This window comes from Rhinolophus hipposideros (assembly GCF_964194185.1).
Source record: "Rhinolophus hipposideros genome assembly, chromosome: 6".
NCBI lineage: Eukaryota > Metazoa > Chordata > Mammalia > Chiroptera > Rhinolophidae > Rhinolophus > Rhinolophus hipposideros.
Window position 1 is genome coordinate 52,577,722 of NC_138052.1, and position 25,895 is coordinate 52,603,616.

Below are 25,895 nucleotides of genomic sequence, written 5' to 3' on the forward strand. Positions count from 1 at the left end.
CTAAGAATGATCTGAATTGCACTTTGTTTTCTACTTTCAATTTTAAGATCGGCATAATTGCTTCAAGGGACTAACCAAAAGCATAGATCTGTCATATAAATAGCAGAATAGGACCGGCCTGGTGGCTCAGGCGGTTGGAGCTCCGTGCTCCTAACTCCGAAGGCTGCCAGTTCAATTCCCACATGGGCCAGTAGGCTCTCAACCACAAGGTTGCCAGTTCAACTCCTCGAGTCCCGCAAGGGATGATGGGCAGCGCCCCCTGCAACTAAGATTGAACATGGCACCTTGAGCTGAGCTGCTGCTGAGCTCCCGGATGGCTCAGTTGGTTGGAGTGCGTCCTCTCAACCACAAGGTTGCCAGTTCGACTCCCACAAGGGATAATGGGCTGCGCCCCCCTGCAACTAGAAAAGGGCAACTGGACTTGGAGCTTAGCTAGGCCCTCCACAACTAAGACTGAAAGGACAACAATTTGAAGCTGAACGCCACCCTCCACAACTAAGATTGAAAGGACAACAATTTGACTTGGAAAAAAAGTCCTTGAAGTACACATTGTTCCCCAATAAAGTCCTGTTTCCCTTCCCCAATAAAATCTTGAAAAAAACAAAAAAAGAATAGCAGAATAACACTGTTTGGATTTAATATTGCTCAACTGTAAAAGTAATTCATTAACTCTGCCTTCAAGCATTTGTCTGTCATTTCCTATAGATTTAAGGCTATTCCCATTGCATGAATTGGTAACACAATTGAAAGCATACTTATTCATCCACTAACTTTTGAAAGTATTATGGGTTATCACCATCTACATCATGTTACATCAACATCTACAAAGAATCAATAAACCCCTATTTTCTGAGCCTAAGTAGACTTCTTAGAGTTCTATTTTTTCAGTCATTTCTCCATATTGCTCTATGAGTCATAATAATAATAATAGCTAAATTTTTTGAGTTTTTTTAATATGTCACATATTTTAATTAATTTAATCCTTATAAAAACCTTATAAACACCGTTTTAAAAACCCAAACACAGACCACTGGTAAGAAGTCTGACATGACAGGAGAGTCAATATACAACGCTGTAGGGACAAAATAGATACCTCAAATGTCATTTTTTTATTTTTTATTTTTTTGGTAAGGTATAGGCAAACAATCTCCATTTGGTAGGACCAAACCATATTGAATTTTACAATGCTAATATATCTCTGGTCTTGTTTACATCCTGTAGTCATGTATGTAGTATGAGGAAGGTACCAGTATTATTATCTCCTTTTATATAGGAGTGATTAAGTAATTTGCCCGAAGTTACAGAGATAGCAAAGGGTTGTGCTGGGGTTCAAATCTGGACAGTCTGGCTCCCAGATACTTGCTGTAAATCACCATATTATGTGGCTTCTGCGCCCATGTGTCATGAATAGAAGGCCAGAGCAAAGTCCGCTCTGAAACAGAAGGCATCAGAGCTGTGCATGTCCCAAAGTATATACCTTCCCCTGCTGCTACTCACCAGAGCCAGATCCCTCAGCAGGCAGAGATGAAGGTCCTGTATTAGAGTTTCTCCTTAAGGCCTTTCCTAGTCCCCTCAGCCTTACCTCTAGGCTTTTCAGGCAGCACGACAAAGAGAGATATCCATCAGGACCCCTTCCCTCTTGGGACGCATTTTCTGAAGGAAGAAGCCATTCTGCACATAGTAGTTTGTAGTGAAGTTGGGACAGGACCAGTCTTAGCTAGAATTACAAGATAGAGGACATTTCCTTGTTACTTTCTCAGCTAGCCAAACCCATTTCCTAGCCTCTTCGTGTACTCAGAACTGATCTCTCCTGACACTGAATACCTTCACACTGGGTTGTTTTGGGGCTGTCCAGAGGCCCTTATTACGTTAGTATGAGCTTTCATTCAGTACTTCCCTCTATCTAGAAGTCTCGTTCTCCAAACTACCTCTCTTTCTGTGGCAGAAAGTGCTAGTTCTTCCCCCAATATTTGTCTGTCCCTTCTTCCATAATGATAGAACTCCCATTTTCTGGTTCCCTTACAGTTAGTTATGGCCATGTGACTAAGTTTTGCCCAATAGGATATGAACATACATTGTGTGTGCAATTTACAGGAAAAGTCTTTAAAGAAAAGTGATGTAATCCTTCTTTCTCCCTTTCGTCCTGCCTGCTGGCTGCGATGTAGATTTAATTTCTGGCATGACAGGAGTCTACATTTCTGAGTTTCATGGAATGCCATGCCAGACATGGACTGACAACCTCATGAACTAAAAAGACTTCTGGAATATGATGGAGAAACAAATTTCTACCTTGTTTACTGTTGTCTGGAGTATTTTGTTACTTGCAGGCAACATTAATTTAACCATTCCCCCTCTTTCTGTTATTGAGCAACAAGATTTGTGGCTTTGCTAATATAAACAGAAGAGTATCCTCTCTATACCACAGAACTTTTTGAGCTGGTCCCTCCTGATTCAGCCAGTGCATATTAAAGGAATTTGGAAAAACCCTCTCTTAAAAACTCAGCTTGCAAGACTACTGACATGCACAATACTGTTTTGCTTTCACAAACTATCAGACAACTTTTTCTTTTTGCATCCTTTCCATCTCAAATGCCAATTTCCCAGTCTGCCAGCTAGATCAACACTTCTGCCAACTAGAGCAAAGACTGTGCTCTGAGAAAAGCAAGAGAACATCACAATAATGGTTTTCAAATATTCTCCTGTTAAGTTACCTAAGGAAAAAGAGCTAAGTCTTGTTTCTTTGCATTCCTTAAGTCATTTCCCACTCACATAGCCACCAAAGTTCATCTTTTAAAAATGACAGATTCAGAGAGACAGAAAGTAGATTAGAGGTTATCATGGCTGAGAGGAGGGGAAATGGGCGATTATTGCTTAGTGGATAGAGAGTTTCTATTTGCCATAATCCAAAAATTTTGGAGATAGCTGTGATGGTTACACAACGTTGTAAATGTAATTAATGTCACTGAATTGTACATTTAAAATGGCTAAAATGGCATATTTTATGTTATATATATCTTACCACAATAAAAATAAACAAATAAAATGCCAGAAAAAAAAAGTCTATCAAGGGAGTGGAGAAAATGATGCCCACTCCTAAAGCTTTATAATAATCTATCTCTACCTACACCTAGTTTTTGAAATTCTGTTTTCTAATTTTTATGTGCACTTTTGGAGGTTAAAGAGTGTGTCTAAGATATGGTTCAATGGTAACCAGAATATTTTGTTTGCTTAGCTGAATACTTGTGTATAAAAGCACTTTTCTTAGTACATGGTTTCCTCTATTTATATTTAATGACATGGGGGCAGGATAAGTAACTTCTCAGCAGCTCCTACCAAGATTCCTTTTACTGAGAGGGAGTTTATTTGAGCAAAGCTCTGAGGTGAAAGGGAACCTGAGCTGGGGACAACATTACTATAACAAAAGAGAGAGGGGATACCTGAATTTTATTTAAACCTGTCAAACCTACATCCTTGATTAACTTACAAATTATATGTCCTCTAAGATTGTGTGTAATTTTACAGTGTATAGGATTAGCAAATCTCCTTCATATTTATGTCTGCAGGAAAGACTAAACTAATTCAAGAAATCCCCAAGCTCCTCGTTAGGAAATCTAAAGTATTGGGAAAAAAAAAAAGTCCTTGATGGGAAGCAAAATGACACTATGTCCCAGGATATTAACTAAGGCAATGATAGTAGAAGTACCAGATGAACCCAAAGAAAAAAAAATACAAGGAAATTAAAATCAACAAATAAAACAAAAGTATTCTAAAATATAAATGGGGATTTAAATAAATAGAATGAAAAGAGGTTGGGGGATAACTGAAAAAACTGGCAATCTTGAGTCTTTTCCATTCTCTAAGTCTTCACAGGGTATTAAATTTCCTATATTGACTATATCTGGAGTATTAGTATATTCACAGCAACATGTAAGGAAGCATTTGTCCTTGCTTTTACAAGAAAGGAGATTTCATAACTGTCACTCAGGATAATTTATTCTTCTCTTCCTTCTACATGTTCGCAGCCATGTAGTAGTAAGATTACAGTCAAGGCCAGAGACAGGGAGCAGAATAGGAAGTAGCCATTACGGTGTGGCTTAGTGAAAGAGCCTCTGTCCAAAATCAGTTCCTCCACTGATTTGATTCAGTGACCCAAGTCCCACCTTTTGAAAATGTTTGCTTTGGGTTAAGTTATTATTGTCACAAGATATTTTCTGAACAAATAACTCTCACATAACCCAAAGCTTATGGGATTCATGTGTCAATGTTAGCTCAGAAGGCCATTAAGGAGCAAGACACAACACAGGTAAATTTTTGTGTGTGGAGGGTCCCATAAGTCTCAGCTCTCGCAGTGTCTCAATCAGAAGTCTCACGTCACTATTCACGCTAACATGCTTTCCTCATTTAATATCCCATATTGCTACTGATGAGTATTTCCCTTTAATTATAAGTAATTATACTTGGATCAGAGTTATCTTCACTCTTCCTACACATAAAAGCAAGCAGTTGTTTGTTTATTTTTTAATGTGTGTTTTTTAGGTTTTTTAAATATTTTATCGGGGAAGGGAGAACAGGACTTTATTAGGGAACAGTGTGTTTTTCCCAGGATCCATCAGCTCCAAGTTGTCCTTTCGATCTTAGTTGTGGAGGACACAGCTCAGCTTCAAGTCCAGTTGCCGTTGTGTAATCTTAGTTGCAGGGGGCACAGCCCACCATCCCTTGCAGGAGTCGAACTGGCAACCTTGTTGTTGAGAACACACGTTCCAAGTGAGCTATTGGCCGCCCAGGAGCTCAGTGGCAGCTCGTTGTCTTTATTCTAGTTGCAGAGGGAGCTGCACTGGGAATAATACTGGCAACCCTATTGCCCAGAGCTCACGTTCTAACAGACTGAGCCGCCCATCTGCCCCCAAAGCAGCAGTTCTCATTTTACAAACAAGCAAAATATTCATATCGTAATTTCGGCCTCCTACTTCTAATAAATTCTGAAAAACAGTGGAGCTTTGCATGAATCTGGGACTCAAATATGAAGGAAGGGAAGACTCCCCAGGTCAAGATAAGCCTAAGTGGGCTGATTCCAAGGACAATCTCGCTGCCTATCTATATACAAGCCAGTCTTTCCCTCTTCTCTTCACCCCCAAGTCCCCTTTGTGTATTGCCTAAAATTCTACCTTATGGAGTTTGTTTTGATTTATAAAATTCAAATGCACCTGAGAGAATTCAGGAAAGCTCTTTAAGACTAATGGGGGCATGACAAATAAATCAAATTGGGACAATATAAATATGAAAAGGCATAATGACTGCCATTGATTATAAAACACTTAATAAATAAAACATTAAATAAAATTAAAAATGGTAATGTGGTAAGAGAATGCAGACTAAACTATAAGAGGGAAAGTGTCATGAAGTTTGCAATGCATTTCCATACAGATACATCAAAAGTATATGGCAAATTATTATCAATTGTTGAACCTAGCTGATGGGTATAAATGTGATTTTTATCCAATTCTCTCGACTTTTCTGTATTATTGAAATCATCTACAATAAAAAAAAAAATGGGGAAAAAAGTAGCCCAGAGAGAATTAAAGGCCTGTCAGTTAATATGGATGTTAGTCTCATTTCTTTCAATCAGATTACTTTCTTCCAAACAGTAGCTGAAATCAACGGTACTTTAAGCAACGCCAACACCAAAATTCCTTTTCTTCACAGTCTTACATTTCATACTATTTTCATTCAGTGTGAGCTCTGACCTTTCCCAGCCACGTTGAAGCCAGGTTGCTGCATGATGTTAAAGTTACAGTAAAAGTAAATCAAAATTAAGGTGATGGAGATGGTGGTGTTGGTGGTGTTGGTTCTGGAGAACCGAGGTTGAGAAGTGAAGATAAAACTGAGGACTGGCCAGTGATGGCTACGAAGATACCATGGTAAGAAATGCCAAATCCAAGATGGTACATAGAGCACTTGCAGTAGTATGGAGGTAATCCTGAGCTAGGGAACCTGTACACCAAAATTAGGTCCATCCCCTTTCGAGGCTCCCACCTCTTTCCTCTTGCTTTACCTACCTGGCTCCTTCCCAATATTTGGCTCCCATTTCATGTTGAGATTGCTCTTAGTTCCATTCAAAATTTTATCCCTTGCTCTCAGGACTGATGCTGACAGTTCACCTTTGGCTTCTCCAGGTCTGAGCCCCTTCACTCCTAGTTTATTTCAGCTCTCCCTACCATTTGTGCTGGGATATGAATTACACTGATCAGAGATCAACACTAACATTCTACTGGGTTGTGGTCTCCTTTAAAGACCTAAGGATTTCCAAGTCTCTTATATCTAGTAGAATGCCATGTAGGCACTGCATTGTAAGTACACTTATGCATATTATCTCGTAATATTATCTCATTTCACCCTTTAAAGAAAATACTATTTCCACAGCTACTAAGTATCATAAGCTGGCTCTGCTGACTTGAAAGTTCACCCTCAATCTTCTTTCAACTACCCAGCATCGAATCCCTTAAAAAGTCATCTTATTTTTCTCTATACATTTTATCCCGAGCCATTAAGAGGTTTTCTCACTTCCCCGTACTAACTGAAGGCATCCAACATTATTTTCCTCTCTACTCCAAGCCTATCATCAGGGATAAGTCCGACGTCCTTGTGCAGCCAACCTAACACTCTGGCTTCACGTTTCCCAATCCTTTCACCCTCAGGAAACATCATCTCTCCTCTATTCCCTCCGCCCAGTTCCATGTACTTTGTCATCACAGAGGATTCCTCCACCTCTGATATCTTACGCTCATATGCCACACCTGACAACAACCTTTCATCCTTCTAACTGTCTTGTCCAGTTATTTCCACACTTCTTTTTCAATATCTGGGCCCTTGATTGTTCAGTTTTCTCCCAATCCATCCCAGTCTCCACTTTTAATCTAGTTTTCATCATCCACGACCTCAACCACTCTTGTCAACACTCTTAACTCCCTTTCTCCCTAAGGCCTCAGATCCAATTTCACAAGCCTGGACCAAACTGACTAGCCGACTTCTTGTTCACACTCTCAGTACACTGAGACCTGCTGGAGAAAATTACCCAGCTAAAGAGATTGAAGCCACCCCTGAGTTCCCTGCCCTCAAACTGGGTTTCCGGGGGACCTAACCAGTTCTTTCACAACAGCTGATAGGAAAATTCCACTGGCTCTATCATCAAAACATAACCAGAATCCAACCATTTCTCACCATCTCCTCAGCTATCCAGGAGGTCTGAGCCCCCATCATATCTAAATTGGATTATTGTAGTAATCTCCTCAGAGTATCTCTATTTCTATCCTTGCCCCTTTATACTCCATTCTCTGTAAGCAACCAGAGCAATCCTGTAAACTGTAACAAACAGTTCTTAACTGGCTATCCCCCCAGGGCTCAGTGCAGGAGGAGTAAGGGGAAATGCTCATCTCCTACACTTTCCCTGAAAGAGGCCTATTTGCATACTTTCAAAGCTGCTGTTGGAGGGTCTAGCTTTCAATCAGCCTTCAACTAGGTGCTGACTGAGATCCCCCCCTTTGGGACACTGACTTGTCTTAGGACACCATCAACCACTAAGAACAAAGAAGATGGCTTGGAAAATCACAAAGGTTTGAAACACAACCAAGAGCATGGACAGGGCTGAACAGTAAGATTCATCTCCTATAGGACACCACTCCTTCAGGGCTACAGAGGTGGCTATTTTATCTAGTGCATAGAAACACACACAGATAGTCAAGAAAAATGAAGAAACAAGTATGTTCCAAAGGAAAGAATAGATAAAATCGCAGAGGCAGACCTTAATAAAACAAAGATAAGTGATTTACCTGATAAAGAGTTCCGTATAAAAAGAGATCCTGTCACAGTAAAGACCAGAATTTTTACAAAGTCCTGTAAGTCCACATGATCACATGCCCTATTACCTGACCTTGCCCCAGTTGTCTTCCCCCATCACTCCTTCTGCTTCGACCAGACTGGCTTCCTTGCTACAACACTCCAGACTTGATCTTGCTTCAGGGTCTCTGTACTTGTTATGCTATCTTTCTTATTCTCATTCCTTATTCTCCCAAATATCCACTCAATCCTCATGTCCTATAGTCTTTGCTCAAATGTTAACTTTCTCAATTAGACCATGTTGGAACCCAAATGCATTTTCTCCTTTCGCACCCAGAGCTCCCTACCAACTTCCCTATTTTGTTCTACTCCACAGCATTTATCACCTGGTAACTTCTTCCTTCCTGCCTTCCTTCCTTTCTTCCTTCCTTCCTTCCATTCCTCTCTCTCTTTCTCTCTCTCTCTCTCTCTCTCTCTCTCTCTCTCTCTCTCTCTCGCTCTCGCTCTCGCTCTCCTTTCTCTTTCATTTTTTTCTTTTTCTTTCTTTGTCTGCTTCCTTCAGTTTGAATATAAACTTCATGAAAACAATGTAGGCAAGAAACTTTTCTGTACCCTTCAAGGTTCTTTCATCTGGTCTAATAATTAAATCTACATGAGATAGATTTATAAGAGAAAACAACCACATTTAATTGCATATGTATGTATGGGAACCCCACAGACATGAGAGGTTCAGAGACAAAAAGGGAAAATGAGGTATATATGGCATTCTCAGCTAAGGATGCGGCCAGCACCTTGGGGCTTCATAGAAGAGGAAAGTCACAGCAGATGTTCAGAATTAGTAGTTTCCCCTGTCATGTAGATAGTCCAAAAAGCTAATCTCTGATAATCTCTTATTATGGACAAGGCCTCTAACTCAAATTCTCCTAGATAGTTAAGTGAAGGGCAGAAGTTTCTCTTGAGCTCACAGGGTCTCAACTGACTTCAGCTCAAAATAATCAGCACACCACAGTGGCACATCTTGGGGTGACTCATTCTGAATCTCTACAGCAAGGACTTTTGTCTTTTTTTTTTTTTTTCCTGGTGACATATCTCTAGCACTCAAAACATTGTTCGGCATATGGCTGGTACTCAGTAAATATTTGTTGAATGAGTCAATGACTATAAATAATAAGTCACTTGCCCAATCTTGAACCAATTATAGCTAGAGGGATACAATGTTCTAGTTGACCAGGCCTAAGTCAAATGCTGCCCCTGTGTTCAGGGATTGGATGAGCTCTCCCTGAACCACATGGTCTAAGAATGAGAAGTGGGTGGTTCCATAAGAAAATCAGAGTGTTATTACTAGATGCTAGGGAGGCAAAATCACAGATATTCATCTCAAAAGATGTAACTAGGGAAATACAAGGAAGTCATTGTAAAAATCCTAATACAAAGATTTTAGCCTTTTCAAACATCCAAGTTGGGACCTATCTGAGAAACAATATAGTCATTGTGTAGGACTCATCAATACTTCTAGTATCAAATTACATCCCCACCTTTTACATCACCCAGCCATTGTGTGTGTGTGTGTGTGTGTGTGTGTGTGCGCGTCTGTGTGTGTGAAGGAGGGTGTGACCTCTTCCATCATCTCAATACACATCAGACCTGACCATTACTTCAGCCTCTCAGGAGGCTTATATGAATTCCCTAAGGATTCATGTACCTCTCTCACACCTTCTTTCCCAGGAAAGTAACCACTCCAGAGACAGCAATGGGTGCATTTCACAAAGTCCCTCAGGAGGTTCCATACCTCAATGTTACAAAGCCTTATGGCAAGAGAAGGCAGAAGAAGTGAAACAAAGAAGGATCCAAAGGAAGCACAGACAGCACTGAATGGGAGAATCAATGTCCTTAATAAAAACAAGGGAAGAGAGCATCAAAAAAGAGGGACCGGCAGGAATGTCAATCCCTGGGTTAGAGAGTTATGGACTGCACGTTTGTGTCACCCTGCAAAACTCATGTTGAAACCATAGTCCCCAATATGATGGTATTGGGAGACGGGGCCTTTGGGGGGTAATAAGGCCATTAAGGTGGAATGCCTATAATGGGATGAGTGTCCTTACAAAGAAGAAACACAAGAACTAGCTAGTGTGAGCCCTCTCTGTCATGTGAGGACACAGCAAGAATACCGCCATCTGTAAACTAGGAAGAGGGCTCTCACCAGAATGCGACCATCCTGGAACCCCGACAGACTTCCCAGTCTCCAGAACTGTGAGAAGTGTTTTTTTAATTCACCCGGGTTGTGGGATTTTGCTAAAGCAGCCTGAACTGAGACAGGACGATTACATTGAGAATAGGAAAATTAATTTGACAGTTAGATAATTATTTTGTGACCTTGGAGAAAGAGTTTCCTTAGCCTGAGGCAGAAACTAAATTATGAACACTTAACACATGAGTGGTTAATGAGGAAGTGGAGGTAAATCACAAAATGGTAAATGAATAAATTGCTCAAGAGACTGAGAGCCTGCTCTCGGAACAGGCCACTACACTAGGAACCAGGGCCAGCTCCATAGGATATGACTTTTGCATCACACAGGACCCTGCGATCAGAGGGGTCCTGGGTGGCTTAATGCTCAGATGTCACGCCTTAAAATTCTTAATACATTTGAACTTCGGTTTGCACTAAGCCCACAAATTATGCAGGACAAGCAGGGCAGTGAAGGGGACCCAAAATATTTCACTCATCGTTCATTCACTTATTTATTTAACAAATAAATGAATTGCCTACTACAAGTCAGGCGCTCTAGTAGTCTTTGCAGACATAATGAAAAAGGCAGTGAGCATGGCAGCTGCATGACAAAAATCTTAAGGAAAGTTTGTTACCGTACTTTCAAGAATATTAAAATGTAAATATAGCTAGCTATGACATGACATTCCCCCTCACTTCCTTTGTTGTATGGCCTATATAATCCTGGTAAATTTATTCAACTTCCCTGAAATCTAGTTTACCCAAACAAAATTCAACCTAATCTAATAGGCTTTATTAAGTGATTCATAATCAGGCAGCATCCCATCTAACAACTGGAAGGGCACTCCAAGGGTTGTACAAAATGGAAGGTTTTTATAGGCAGAAAGAGGGTGGAATGAAGAAGTTAAGAGTGGATTATTTCAGGCAACGATACCTTCCTTTAGGGGAAAGCAGGGAATTTTATCAAGCAGATTACCTACTAGTGTGGCTCAGGAAATTCCAGACTGATTGGTTTAAAATTCCACTCTTGGGAGAGACCGAAACTGCACTTAGGTTAGGTATTAAATCTGGGTTACGTATCATGGCTTTTTAGCACAAGTGATGCCATTTTGGGCCTGTGGCTTTTCTTTTTAATATCATCTAAAAAATGAGAATAATAGGACCTACTCCTAAGGTTGATAGGGGAATTAAATGAGATCAGGGACATAAGGTACTTAGACCAGTACAATATTTTAAGTGTTTAATAATGTGAGTTACTACAATGCATTTCCAGCACCTAGAGTTGCCTGGTACATAGTAAGTGTTCAATAAATGAGTAGTTTGTTAAGTGGAAGTAAAAAGGAAATTTCAGATCAATGTAGACAGTTTTATATATTTTCCCATAAATTAAGCAGATATGGATACACACACACACACACACACACACACACATTCATACTTAAAGCATTGATTAGCCCTAGAAGAAAATGTAAAAGGACATACAGATATACTAAATTGTTGACTATGGTTAAATCTGTGTAATAGGATTTGAGGGAAGCAATTTTTGCTTTGTTTTTTACTTTACACACTCCTTATTTAAAAAACAAGATTTTAGAAAAATAAAGCTTTTGGCGTATCATCTGAATGAATATAGTGGCAGATAACAAAGCTTATAGTCTATTACAATTTTTCCCTTCTAAGAATTACTGTCCCGTCGAAACTATTTTCATTCAATTTCCATTCTTTGTTTTTTAGTTCTGAATCTGTCATAATTTGCTATTAATCTTGAAAAAATCAACTCCTTGATCCGCATTACAACTTCCTCATTCGTAAAATAAAGCACAGAATCCAGACAGTGCTTCCCAGCTAGTGGACTATGGCATGCTGGTCTTCGCAATGTGGTGAGATAATTGACCCTTCCTTCAATGGAGCATCTGAGCGGGGTCAGGGGCAGCCAGAGCAGCCTGGGACAGCACCTTTGGTAATGAACAGCCTTGTTTAAGGTGCCTCAGGGCAGCCTGTGCAGAGCAGCCTGGGGTGGACGCCAAAGATGCAGCAAAGCACCGTGGACAACAACCAACACTCACAATTCTGCTGTCTGTGTGTGGCCAAGGAAGACTGCCATATGGGCACCTATCTGCCAAGCACCCCACTGCTCAACATGCACCAGACACATTCTGGAGCCAATGTGTAAGTTTGTGATCCAGGTGCCTCAGGGTAATCTGTCAGAGGGTGGGAGAGGAGTCTGGACAGAGTGGGGTTGCTGGTAGGCTCAGCTCCAGGCAATGCCCTCAATATTTGGCTTAATATGTAGTGGCTATTGCTACCCTTTGTAGCCATGCAGTCTTTTAATAACCCCAGATTAGCTGTTGACAATGCATGCATGTTCTGAAAGTTTGAGTTTCACTGTCAAAATCTTGATGTAAAAATGTTCTGTTAGTTTGAAATCCATTTGCATTACCATATGAAATTGTATGAAATTGGAACACTACATTTGACAATAAAAGAAGAGTTGTTATTCTTTAAATGATTATAATTATAAATTTTGAATGATGGTATAAAATGCTTTTAAATATTTTATCACCCACTTTTGTGATCAGAGTCCCTCACTGATAATCACTATTCAGAATATGAGATTATCATTAAGATCAGAAACTACATAAAGCCAATTCAACCATAAAACCTAGTATCCATACATACTCCTAGGACCAAGTTCAAGCCGGTCATTAAAATATGTGGAAAATTTTTATCTTGAAGTTTTATTCAAATTCAATTTATTTTATATAATTAAAAAATGTTATGAATCTTTTTAACTATCATTTAGATGCCTCCAAATCTCTTTGTTTATGTAACCTAGGGTGTTGTACAAAAACTGTAATTTTCTGTATGTGCTGTGATGTGAGAGAAGTTGAGAGGCCCTGATATAGATGATTTATAGTCTATCTGCCACTCCATCCCACCTTAGGATCCTTGACCCTGCTTCCTACCCCGTACGCTCTCTCCTATCTCCCACATCGCAGAAAGTCAGGGCTACAAGGACAAACAGCAGCCAAGGTTCAAGTTTGCGTCTAACAGGGTCAAGAACTCAAGCAGATACCATGTGGCCCAGGTAAACTCAGACAAAAGCCTAAATAGTAGCTAATGTCTGAAAAACAGAGTCTGGGTGAACACCACATCTAGATGAATCCAAGGGGGAAGAATCCACATTTTACTAATGGACAAAAGACTTGAATAAATGGACTGACCGTGTTCCTGGGTAGAAGTGCTTAGTATCCCATCCCCTATCATGTGTCAACTTAATGTAAGAATTTAATACAACTCGGCCGGCCCGGTGGCTCAGGCGGTTAGAGCTCCATGCTCTTAACTCCGAAGGAAAGAATTTAATACAACTCAAAGAAGAAAGGATAACAGAAGTAACTGATTCTAAATCTTGGTTAGAAAACATCTAGACAGACATGCCCTAAAGCGAAGCCAAGTGATGAGTCTTCCTGATAACCTTTGCAGTGACTTGGGTGTGAATACTGAATACCATCTTCCTAGGATCTTTAACTTTGCGTTTTTAGACCTACTCAGAATTGAATCAGAAATCAAGTTATCCATGACTATTTCAAAGCAATCCAACTCACAAAGCCTTGTTATGTTACTGACACTAAGGATAAGTAGAACACATCAGTTTGCTTGTGATATTGGAATCAGAGAGACAGGAGGAGGCCCGTTTGGAGGGTTATTTCATTCAAGTTACATTAAGGCTTGCTGACTGGTTTCTACCCGGGAACACAGTACCTTTTATTCATGTCTGCCAAATAAAAACCCTCTTCCGCTTGGGTAATGCTAGATAAACATTAACAAATTCTTATTTTTTTGTGCTCCCCTTTTTCAAGCTCCAAGCAGACCATTCCCCATTCATTAACGCAAACTGGTTTTTAAACAATTTACACTATCATTGATCAAATTTCTAATCTTTCCAAGGGAAGGACAGAACTTTAAAGGAGCTTTTGTATGGATTGCTACATTAAAATCAAGGGCATTTCTTAGCAGGGGAGGGAGACTTTTCAGCTGTGGTCACTTTCATCAGTATCTTTGTTTAAACATGGATCCACAGATTGAGGGCTGTCACGGGTGTTGGAGATAACCTAATCTCTCATTAAAAGACAAAAACAGAACTCTGAAGCTCAGCAGGGCCACACGAGTTTCAATCACGTAGCTAGGTCGAGAAACGATTGCATCGCTAGCTTTGAACTCTTTAGATGGTCTTGCTCATTATGCTTCACAACACAAACTTTAAGGTAACAATTACTCGCAAATAGGCAGCACAGCTGGCGACTCTGCTTCTTCAAGTTTGTAAATCATTCAATTCCTTCCATTCCATTCGCGAGGAAAGTTGCTTCCGCTTTCTTCACAGAAACTGGAAAAGCGTTAAGACAATAGTGTCGACCGATTTGGGACCAGTGAGTGCCTGCGGAACAGCCCTCCGCCAGGCCCGCCTCAGCTCGTTAGAGGGTCACGTTTCAGTATGTCAGCCGCCTTTTGAGGCCTTTCCAAAGGGCTCGTGACTCATGTATGTCGCTGTCGCAGGGATTTTTCACTACGGTAGTAGGCGGCAGTCACGGAAACCGGTCCCTGGCATTTGGAAACATGCGGGAAGCCGGGGAGCCAAAGGTCTTTCTGCGACTTTAAAGGACGGGAGAGAAACGTGTGGTTTTACTCAGGCACCGCACGGAACGAATTCGGAAATGGAGACCGCGAGGCCTCTGTGGGGGAGGGGAAAGCCAGCCCGAGAAGAAAGGGAAAGACCTTTTTCTCCGGTGACGCGCGGTCACGAGGCGTTCTCCCGACGTGGGCGCTTCCCATTGGCTAAGCCCGAGCTGACGTTCCCGCAGCAGCCCTGGCGCGAACGACGGCAAGGGTGGCGCCGCTCTGCAAGTTGGCGAGTCGCGCGCGCTCCCGCGCTCTGCCACGCCCCCGCCCTCCGCCCGCCAACCCGCTCCTCCAGTCCCACTTCGCGCCCAACCGGCCACGCCCCTTTCCTAACTCGCCCCTCCTCCATCAGACCGGCGGCGCGCGGAAAGCGCGTCACGTGACGACTGGCCCCGCCTCTTCCTCTCGGTCCCATATTGAACTCGAGTTGGAAGAGGCGAGTCCGGTCTCAAAATGGAGGTAAAACCGCCGCCCGGTCGCCCCCAGCCCGACTCCGGCCGTCGCCGCCGCCGCCGGGGGGAGGAGGTATTAGGGGGAGAGCGGGGGGTTGATGGGTAGTGGCCCGCATGGGGGGGCCTGGCTCGGTGGGAGCGGGGAGGCCGGGTGGACGGGTTGGCCATCCCGCGCTCTGCGTTGAGACGGGCGGTGGGAGGGGGAGGGGAGCCGACCCTGGGCGGCCTGCTCTGGGTCCCTCGCCCGGATCGCTTTCTCCTTCGGCTGCACAGGTGGCTCCTTGGAGGTACAGCTTGGCTCGGGAGACCTCGCGAGGGCAGTCGGCTCGCCGGCCGTGCGGCCTTGGATGTGAGGCCGAGGGCGGCATGGCGGGCCTGCGCGGGAGCGGTTGAGAGGAGGCGGTGGGGGAGGGGAGGGGACGAGCAGGCACATCCGGGCGAGCAGGCGGGCGGAGGCCACATTGACATTGATCCGCCGCCGCGTTACGAAATGGCGCATTGGCCCGCAATGGCCGCCGCCTCACTCCGCCACCAGGAAAGAGCGCGGATTGGAAGGAAGAGGGAGGAAGGCGGCCCGGCAGAAAATGCCGCAAATGGCCTCCAAGCTTGGGGCGCCCGTGCTTTCTCCGAAGTTCGGTGGTCGCGTTGTAGGCCTTCCATCTTTCAGGCGTCTAGAATTTAATTCTCTGCCTTTTCTTTGCGGTATCCAGTTGAAAATAAATTTTTTAAAAAGTTTGTTCCTTTATAAATACTTCCCGATCTGCTATCGTTGCTAAAAAAACTTAGAAATATACCTATCTCCTCGCGATTCTCACTAAGAATTTAGGTGTGGATGTAAAACGGGAACTTGAGAATTTTTTATCTCCATTTTCCCCATTTTTCTGATGGGTCGGCGCTGGTAATACCTTCCTTGATTTTTGTTTTAGAGGACTGAAACTACGGTTGAATTTTTCATGTATTTGAGATGTTTATGTGGCTTATAGTGTTTTTTTAGGCAATTTTGTGTGTTTATTAAATGTATTTAACCAAGATGTGAAAAGATGAGAGTAAGTGAATTAATGCGTTAATCATTTAACTTTTTTTTTTGTAACATGCGACAGTCTTCACATTAAATGCTTTAACATCTCTTTTAGAAGACACAGGAAGACATTAGAATGTAAACGAGCCTATTTAAGGACTGGACGAACGGTACATTGCATGGGTTAAACGGCGATTCATGTAATTTGTTAAAGAACTGGTTAAATTGTAAAACAATTCAGTCCACATCTTAACTTTTTAAAAAGAAAATCTCCATTTGTTTTGTTGTGTTCTATTCTTTTCAAGCTATTAGTCCAACTTGCCCTTTTTGTGATCCCATAAGATGTTGTATTTGAAGATTTTGCCATGTGATAGATACAGTGCCAATAGGTAATTTTTGCAGCACGTGACCTAGAACAAATTGGCTACAGGAAGCTATTAAGATGTGTGTTGGATTTTTTCATATTTTGGGGGGGAGGTGTTAGTTTAGCTATCTTAACATCTTGATTTGCCTGAAACTGGAGAATTTCTCTAAATTTGCCATGCAAGACTTTTAAGTTGTATCTTACAGCTTTGTGGTTTAATATTAAATGCTTGTTGGGGTTTAGACTGAGGAGGGAAGACATGAAAAGAAATAGATGGTTGAAACACTGCAACACTTTGGTTTCTTAGAAAATGATTTCTCAGTAGCAACATCTGAAAAACAATCTATCCCAGGTACTTTTGTAGCTTAAAATTACAGGACTTTTGATTCTGGGATTCCCTTGGACTTCAATTTAGTTGTAGTGATGTTGGCATTTTTGAAAGTCTGGTTATAGGTTTTCTTGGTATTTTGGTTCCTTTACTAAGTTGATGTGATTTGTGTGATTCTATTCCAGTCTTTAACTGCACAAAGTGTTAAAGGGTACAGAAGTTGATACTGAATTTATTTGTAGCAGATCAAAGGCCTTACATCTTTCTTATCAATTCATACTAAAAATAATTAAAATTTACTGGTTTGTTTCCTCAGGGCCATGATCCAAAGGAACCAGAGCAGTTGAGAAAACTGTTTATTGGTGGTCTGAGCTTTGAAACTACAGATGATAGTTTAAGAGAACATTTTGAGAAATGGGGCACACTCACGGATTGTGTGGTAAGTTACTAAAAGGAACAAAAAAAAGTTTCTTTGGGGCAGAGGACTTGTGGACGTGCTTTTATGTTTAAAATTTTTATTTTGTAGGTGATGAGAGATCCCCAAACAAAACGTTCCAGGGGCTTTGGTTTTGTTACTTACTCTTGTGTTGAAGAGGTGGATGCAGCGATGTGTGCTCGACCACACAAGGTTGATGGGCGTGTAGTGGAACCAAAGAGAGCTGTTTCTAGAGAGGTATTTGTTAGTACCACGTTGTATAACATGAAACTGTTGTAAAAAGTTGTTCTTTTGATATATATATATATGTATATATATATATTTTTTTACTTGTAGGATTCTGTAAAGCCTGGTGCCCATCTAACAGTGAAGAAAATTTTTGTTGGTGGTATTAAAGAAGATACAGAAGAATATAATTTGAGAGACTACTTTGAAAAGTATGGCAAGATTGAAACCATAGAAGTTATGGAAGACAGGCAGAGTGGGAAAAAAAGAGGATTTGCTTTTGTAACTTTTGATGATCATGATACAGTTGATAAAATTGTTGGTAAGTAGCAATTTTTCATAACTTGAATGAGGAAGTAGAAATGGCTTTCTGGTGTTCTACACTAAACTTGCTCAATTGCTTATAATTTTGTATTGTGCATAATAGCATATAAAGTGTATGTAGTTCAGTTTACATAAAGTGATTACACTTGTGACAAGTATCCAGATCAAGAAATGTGTTAATAATCCCATATCCCCACTCAAGTCACTACTTTATTGATGATACATTAATTAATTATGTAGTGCTAAAGGATATCATATGTGCTTTTTCAAACATCAAATAACATGTTTGTTTGATTTAAAAAAATTTTTAGTTCAGAAATACCACACTATTAATGGGCATAATTGTGAAGTGAAAAAGGCTCTTTCTAAACAAGAAATGCAGTCTGCTGGATCACAAAGAGGTGAGTAGTACCGTATGTACTTACACACTAAATGTGAGTGGTGTTTGTAAGGTTCTTAAATATCTTCCTTGCCTGTGTTAAAGGTCGTGGAGGTGGATCTGGCAACTTTATGGGTCGCGGAGGAAACTTTGGAGGTGGTGGGGGTAACTTTGGTCGCGGTGGAAACTTTGGTGGAAGAGGTAGGATGGTTCTCTTATTTCTAAGTACATATCTACATAAAATTTATCGGTAAGTTGAATGTGTACTTGTAATTCATACCTCTTCCCCAGGAGGCTATGGTGGTGGCGGTGGCAGCAGAGGTAGTTACGGAGGAGGTGATGGTGGATATAATGGATTTGGAGGTGATGGTAAGTTTTTAAAAAATATTGCTGTTTGATGTTTTGACTTTGTTTCCTATGCTTTATTGAAAATTAAGTATTTTTATTTTTCTAATTTCAGTCAAAGCTTTTCATGGTTTGACAGTTAAAGTATGTTCTGAGTTACTACTATAGAAGATTAGCCTTTTTTTCCTCTTAAGATTTTAACATTAGCCAGTCATTTCTGGCATATAAGATTTATTGTACTAGTTAGTTGAGCAGGCATCATGTCTCAGAGGAGACTCCACTACTTTTCTTAGTGAACTTTAAAGAAAAAAGTTTTTAATGTCAAAAGATACGTAAGTATTCATGTTAAATTTCTTACCAGCTCAGTTTCTTAGGGTTCTTTTAACCAGGCTTTAGTGTTAAGTCAACTTACTGGCTTATTTTCCATTGGTTTAAATTAATATAAACTAGAGCTCAACAACTTCACCCTCTGTATGTTTGTTTTTCTGTGTGACCTAACTTTTTAGGTGGCAACTATGGCGGTGGTCCTGGCTATAGCAGTAGAGGAGGCTATGGTGGAGGAGGAGGGCCAGGCTATGGAAACCAAGGAGGCGGTGGATATGGCGGCGGCGGCGGTGGAGGAGGATATGACGGTTACAATGAAGGGAATTTTGGCGGTAGGTTTTCACTTGTTTTTAATGTTCCTTATTTATAATTCTGTTACAGATGTTTGAAAGTGTTAAAACAGTATTTGGTCAGATTTCATGTTGTAGAAAATACTCGATGGGTAATTAAACTGATTTTTCTTACTTTGCTGGTTAATTAGTAAATTGGTAAAATGTATTCAACTCTGTTTTGCAGTCGAAATGGGCATTAATGTATTGCCAGGATTTTAACTCTAAGCACTTCTAAGCTGGACATAATGGGAACTATAACTTGAATGTGCACACATGTTAAAATGAAAAGGGTGTCATCTGGCGTCTAAGTTACTTTGAGTCTGAATGTGTCTCAGATACATTTTGTTCCGTGATACTGTGTTTTAGAGAGCTTTGTTATGAATGTACTGAGTTTCGTTAGACTGTATTAATGTATCAAGAACAGCTTTTACTTTTTTTAACGTGCATATATTGCTTTTATTAAAATTACGGTTCAGGTTTTAACAGTCCATTTAGAATAACCTTGTTACTGATTTCAAAGTTGTACTGCATCAGAATTAGAGTGAATCAAACTAACAGTTTGACAGTGTTAATGGTATGAAGGAGAGAACATGTGCTAGAGTGCGGCATCAAACACAAAACACGGCAACTGTGTAGATACGTACTCTTGGGACTATCCTCCACCTTTTGTCTTTACTTTTCCTACCCATGCTTGATGTCTGCTAATGAACTTCTTGTTTGTGGTAGAGTTTGGTAGCTCTAAAAACCTCTTCAAATGGTTGCATATGAGTATTGTAGAGTATGCTGCTGTCTGTGGTTGTCAAAAAATAAGTACATATATTAGAAGAGGGAAATAATTATTGTGTGAGTCCACCACAAATAAAACCTTTGTAATTACAGGTAACTATGGTGGTGGTGGGAACTACAATGATTTTGGAAATTATAGTGGACAACAACAATCAAATTATGGACCCATGAAGGGGGGCAGTTTTGGTGGAAGAAGCTCGGGCAGTCCCTATGGTGGTAAATAAATTTTTTCAAAATTTTTCATAGCCTTCTTAATTTAAACACTCACGTATATTTCTTTAAAAACTTGTTATGTGTATATTTCCAGGTGGTTATGGATCTGGTGGTGGAAGTGGTGGATATGGTAGCAGAAGGTTCTAAAAACTCAGCAGAAAAGGGTAGGTATCTTTAAATTTTAATCATGATGATAAAGCATATGTGGAACTGTTCACTGAGTGTAATAATTTTTTTATCCTGTATTATTCAACAGGCTACAGTTCTTAGCAGGAGAGAGAGCGAGGAGTTGTCAGGAAAGCTGCAGGTTACTTTGAGACAGTCGTCCCAAATGCATTAGAGGAACTGTAAAAATCTGCCACAGAAGGAACGATGATCCATAGTCAGAAAAGTTACTGCAGCTTAAACAGGAAACCCTTCTTGTTCAGGACTGTCATAGCCACAGTTTGCAAAAAGTGCAGCTATTGATTAATGCAATGTAGTGTCAATTAGATGTACATTCCTGAGGTCTTTTATCTGTTGTAGCTTTGTCTTTTTCTTTTTCTTTTCATTACATCAGGTATATTGCCCTGTAAATTGTGGTAGTGGTACCAGGAATAAAAAATTAAGGAATTTTTAACTTTTCAATATTTGTGTAGTTCAGTTTTTCTACATTTTAGTACAGAAACTTTAACAAAATGCAGTTTTGAAGGTGTTTCCTTGTGAGTTAACAAGTAAAGAAGATCATTGTTAATTACTATTTTGTATGAATTTTGCTAAAGTTAACTGTAAAGAAACACCTGCTGACTTGCAGTTAAGGGGAATCTATTCTCCCCATTTCCAAACCATGAAATAAATGGGCTCTGACATGTGGAGAGAATAGACATTTGTATGTTTGCAATGTGTGTTTTAGATAAATAGAATTGGGTATTTAAATTAGCATATTTGTGACTTCAGTAGCATTAAGATTTACCTTCAAATGAAAAATCTCAAAATTCCGTTTTGGTTTTGTGCATTTTCTTTTAAAATGTAATGACAATTTTAGTGTGTTAGATTTGCTGCGAGTCCTAGCTGTGTTTAGAATATCTCCATCCTACATTCACCTTGGTCACATGTGAACTGCTGCCATAGTTTTATTTGGGTGTAAGAAAATGTCTACTGCCCTCTTTAGATTCTGGAAAGGGGTAGTGGATGTTTTCCCTTTCCTCCTACATTAAAAACATTCTTTAAAAAACTTCGAAGTAATAGGACCACTAAGCCTGCTGTATCTGAGCACATTAGTGGCTACCTTTTTTTCCTTTTTAAAGCACAAGAGACCCACAAATCTTCAGTTATTTTCCTTGGTTTAATAATATATTTTTTTGATACAAGCTCTCAAAGCAAGAGAATAAAAATCATGCATTGTTGAACCCTTAACTGGCTGGCATGCTTTACTGTTTGTACCCTCTACATTTTACTGGATGAACCAAGGGCAGCCTAGGTGTAATCGTCCCAAATGACTTAATGCGGTAGAAATGTACCACACTTCCTTAGGACAAGCTTCTCACTTCCCAAAGACATGGATTCAAATTTGGATGGTCAGTTCTTACTCAAAATCCCAGAGAACACACTGTTACTCCACGTGTATGCTTGAACCTAAATCATGTTGGTATGAGCTAATTTGTTTGGAAGACCCTGGTTGAGATTTTTAGGTAACGAGGTCATATATATATATAAATCAATGTCTACTGTTGCGCCAGCCTATTGCTTACAATTTCATTCGAGCCCTAAGTATGTGCCCTGCTGTTACTATTTCTTGGCAGTTGAACATTGAATTCAAGATTATTTTTGTTTTAAGAGGTACTAAGCAAAACAAGCAATAAAAAGGGGAATGGGGCGTGCTAGTGTTTGCATATGCTCTCTTGTTGCTCTAATTCTGTGCCTCTGCATTAATATTTGGATGCATGCAATGCCAGCATGGAAATCGGTCTTCACAGATACTGCAGTTTTCCAGAAAACACTCACAAACCAATAAATGTAACAGACAACATGCCATTTGTTAATGGACATATGTATAAGCAGTGTAGAAAATAGGCAAATACTAGAAACTGGTTAAGTCTTCAACAACTTCAAGTGTGGTTATATAAATGGACACTGTCAATGTTTAGAACTTAAACCTGGGTACCTGGTCAAAATAATGCTTGGGAAACATTTTATTAAAATTGAGCTAAATTGTCTCAAGTTCTTTTATTCACATAATAAAGATTGAAGGAGTGGGGGAGATTAACATTTCTTGTTTCTATGTTTGTGGACTTGTTTGACACAACCTTGACAGTATCCTTTAATGGCATATGAAGTTAATTGTACTGTTAACAAACTTTCTATGTTCTGGAACTAGTTTAATAGTGAAAATATTTTCAGTAAGTTGATGTTTGCAACCTATAAGCAGGTGAAATCTGTGTGTGTGACCTGTTTATAAGTTGTATTAGCTTAGTTCTTGTGAAGAGTGTGGAAAAGTCAGCCATGAGGAGAGCGATTAACCAGCTTTAAAGGACCTAAGATGTGCTTTTTAAGCACAGTGGATCAAACGAGACTCACTAAGACAGGACTTCAGCAGCCTTTTGAGTATGGACAAGTCAGCATAAATAAAGAATGACAAGGCAGCAGCAAGAGCTTCAACTACAGAGAAGTGAAGGCATAAGATACTATGGTGATAGTGAGCAACTTTCCAAAAGCTAGTTAAATCTGCTTATTGCAACTGAAATATCGAAGAAAGTCTAGCAGGAAGGAGCTCTTCGTCTTTTGGAACATCAATGAGAGCTAGTTGCCACAGTCACTAGGTCTAGCATTTAGACCTGCGAGGAAGGGCAATAAGCATTAGGTAAGGATTGAATTTGAATTTTTTCACTAATTAAAGAGGTTTTTTTTGTAAAGCAAGGTAAGAGTAATCTTTTTGATTTGCAGGTTGAATGAGAACCCACTTGCCTAAATGAGGAATGTCTTTTCTACCATCTTAAATACGAAGGTTTCTGGCTGGGTAAGGTTTGTAGCACACAGTAAAATCTGATGACACCATTTGTTTCCCTACAAATTTATATTACACATTTTAAACTATTAGCTAATATAAGGAGAATTATTCAGTCAAAACTTTACCTTGGAATCATATCCAACACGTTTTAAACAGGTTTTTACATTTCCCTGCAATAACCGCAAGTGTTCAGTATTGAGATGTGGCTCCTTGTACACAGTTCATTGTTGGTGTCTTTAGGGTAGTCATTTTTTGATGAGAAAAGGAGTGACCTCAAATTTTGCAGTTTTTGTAACAAGAATGATTTAGTTATAACAGGATTAAGCTGCCAATCCTCGTTCTAGGAAAAACCTTGGGGTTTGATACAGATGTAAAAATGGTTTTCATTCAACTGGCCTCATATAAAGTTCCCTTGCATATAAAGTTGGATTTATTTGGACTAAATTGGATAAATTTTCTTTTAGGGGTTCTTTTTGGTGGTTTAACCTGTTAACAAGAAGCAGTGGGGGCCTAATTGCAGTTACGTTCCCTTTTAAAAGACTTTTCCCAAAGAATAAACTATTACTATTCAAATAAGTTGCTGATACCATAAGGGCTATTACTGCTGCCCCACAAGGGTTTGTTAAAAATTGAGATTTGATGTAAATTAAGTTTTTAAAACACTTGAAATAGATGCTAAAAAATAGGTTCTAAATTACGACATCTTTATATAAACAGCAGTAGTCAGTTTGCCAGAGTTTGTCAGAAAATGACTGGTTGGCTCTCTGTTTATCTAAATCAGGACTGAATTTCTACACATCACCATAGCATGAGGTGTTGAACAACGTAATTAGCCTTTTATTGGTAAATTTTCTTTACTGCGTGGTTTTAGTGAAGCGAATTTCATAAAGCTAGGAAACACTTGTTTTAAAGGCATTGTTCTTTACAGTCCATTTCTTTATGAAATAAAGTGATTTTATTTAAATGTAGTTTCACTGTCATTTCTGAAAATAAGATGCTTTTAAGTCACAGCGCCAGTAAACAAGTTCCTGAGGGAAGTGGTCAAGACAAACTTCTGCACTGATTTTTTTGTCAAAGCAACTCACCACACTGTTCAAAAAACACAAAAAACCTTGGTTTACACTCAGTGTCCTAAAGAAGATAATTTGTTACAGAACTGAACAACTGAAATAAGCTTGGTTTTAAGAGTTCCAGCGTAGAAGCCACAATTCGAAACATTTCCAGTTAATGACACAGTATCTCTTGGAGTTCCAGTAATGTCACAAAGTAAGGAATAAGCATGCTAATGTGCAGGGGGTAATGTAAGGATTGTTAGCCTATGTAAGTTTAAAATTTAAATGTTTCCTGATTTTTAAGGTGTAAGAGGTGGCCTGTAATGGATTCAAATGTTTCATTTGTAGTATAATGAAATGTTTACAGAAAGATAATTTTTTCATTAAAATATTTTTAGAAATGTGTGTGTTGTTTTGTCGCTTCACAATGTTCATGTGACGTAAATGTTATTAGGTGAATATTACTTTACCAGTGAGTAATAAAATGGGAAACTTGGAATGAGCCTTCACATGTCAGTTAATTTAAAGAATGGATTCTATTCAATGGAAAACACGATGTTGGAAATAGGTGTGGAAAAAAAAAATCTTACACACGAAGCTATGGCCATTTAAGGAATTCAGTCTTGGATGATGAGTAAGGAATCAATATTTTGGGGAGAAAAGGTAAGGATGGATTAAGTGAAAACAGTTCGAGAGGATAAAAGGTGGTTCCTTACACATGGAAATATTGGGTTTCTTAAGAAAGGCATTGTATTGATTGGTTGAGCATTTTGTGCTGTGGGTTGGGAAAAAAGCCTTCATGAAATCTAGTCAAACTAAAGTGCTGCAATTTAAACCAAGTAAAGGTGATACTAGGTTGGTACAAAAGCAATTGCAGTTTAAAAGGTTAAAAATAATTGGGAAAACCATAATTACTTGTGCACCAACCTAATAGTTATATTAAAGTTCTACAAATTTGTGAGGTGGGGTTTTGAGAAATGTGATTTGAAAAATTTTTGTAACAAGCATGGATTCTTGGCATTAATAGCTGTTAATATAAGGGAAACAGGTGAAGCCATGGAATTTTTAGGTGTTAACAGGATTGCAACACATTTTGCTTGTATTCAACACTTCATTTCTGTGTGTGTGTGTGTGTGTGTGTATCTATATATAGTGGTTTTATATTCTGCAGCTGTGTAAGAACCTTATAATTCTACTTTAACACTTTAATACCAAAATAATTCAGGACAAGTGGATTTCATTTCCACCAAAATAAGTACACTTTCTCAGAATAAAAATACATTTGTTAAATGAAACTAACATTGAGGCAACAGACCAGTTAAATTTTTGAAGAGTGGGTTTTCTTTTGCAAAAATGGGATCCTGTTAATATGTTAGCTTGGTTTAACTTAAATTGAATAGCAAGTACCAAGGGTTAGGAGAATAAGGTAATAGGTGAAACACCATTTTTGCCTATCAACATTTTCAAAGATAATGGCAAAGGTGTATGGAGAGCTGCACTCAAGTGGTGGTTTTCAGTACTGTGCCCTTCAATGGGCACAGTACTGAAAGCTAACTAGGAAATGGATTTACTCATTCAACTACAAAATTTACTA

General features: G+C 39.6%; 1 protein-coding gene across 8 annotated transcripts; it reads left to right on the forward strand.

The window, feature by feature from the left end:
* The first annotated feature begins 15,091 nt into the window (after window positions 1–15,091).
* On the forward strand, window positions 15,092–24,217 carry HNRNPA3 (heterogeneous nuclear ribonucleoprotein A3). Of its 8 annotated transcripts, none has more exons than XR_013993493.1 (12): window positions 15,092–15,262; window positions 17,216–17,338; window positions 17,426–17,572; window positions 17,672–17,882; window positions 18,196–18,285; window positions 18,369–18,464; window positions 18,555–18,632; window positions 19,115–19,264; window positions 20,144–20,266; window positions 20,358–20,427; window positions 20,520–23,102; window positions 23,186–24,217. XR_013993493.1 is itself a non-coding variant. In XM_081050995.1 (11 exons), the coding sequence occupies exons 1-10, from the start codon at window positions 15,191–15,193 to the stop codon at window positions 20,408–20,410; spliced, it is 1,143 nt and encodes a 380-aa protein (XP_080907121.1). In that variant the 5' UTR covers window positions 15,092–15,190; the 3' UTR covers window positions 20,411–20,427; window positions 20,520–24,217. The 8 variants fall into 8 exon arrangements, 6 of the variants coding, with proteins under 6 accessions (XP_080907121.1, XP_080907122.1, XP_080907123.1 ...); XR_013993494.1 differs by lacking the exon at window positions 23,186–24,217 and having other exon boundaries at window positions 20,520–21,383; window positions 21,431–21,658; XM_081050995.1 differs by having other exon boundaries at window positions 20,520–24,217.
* The last annotated feature ends 1,678 nt before the right edge of the window (window positions 24,218–25,895 follow it).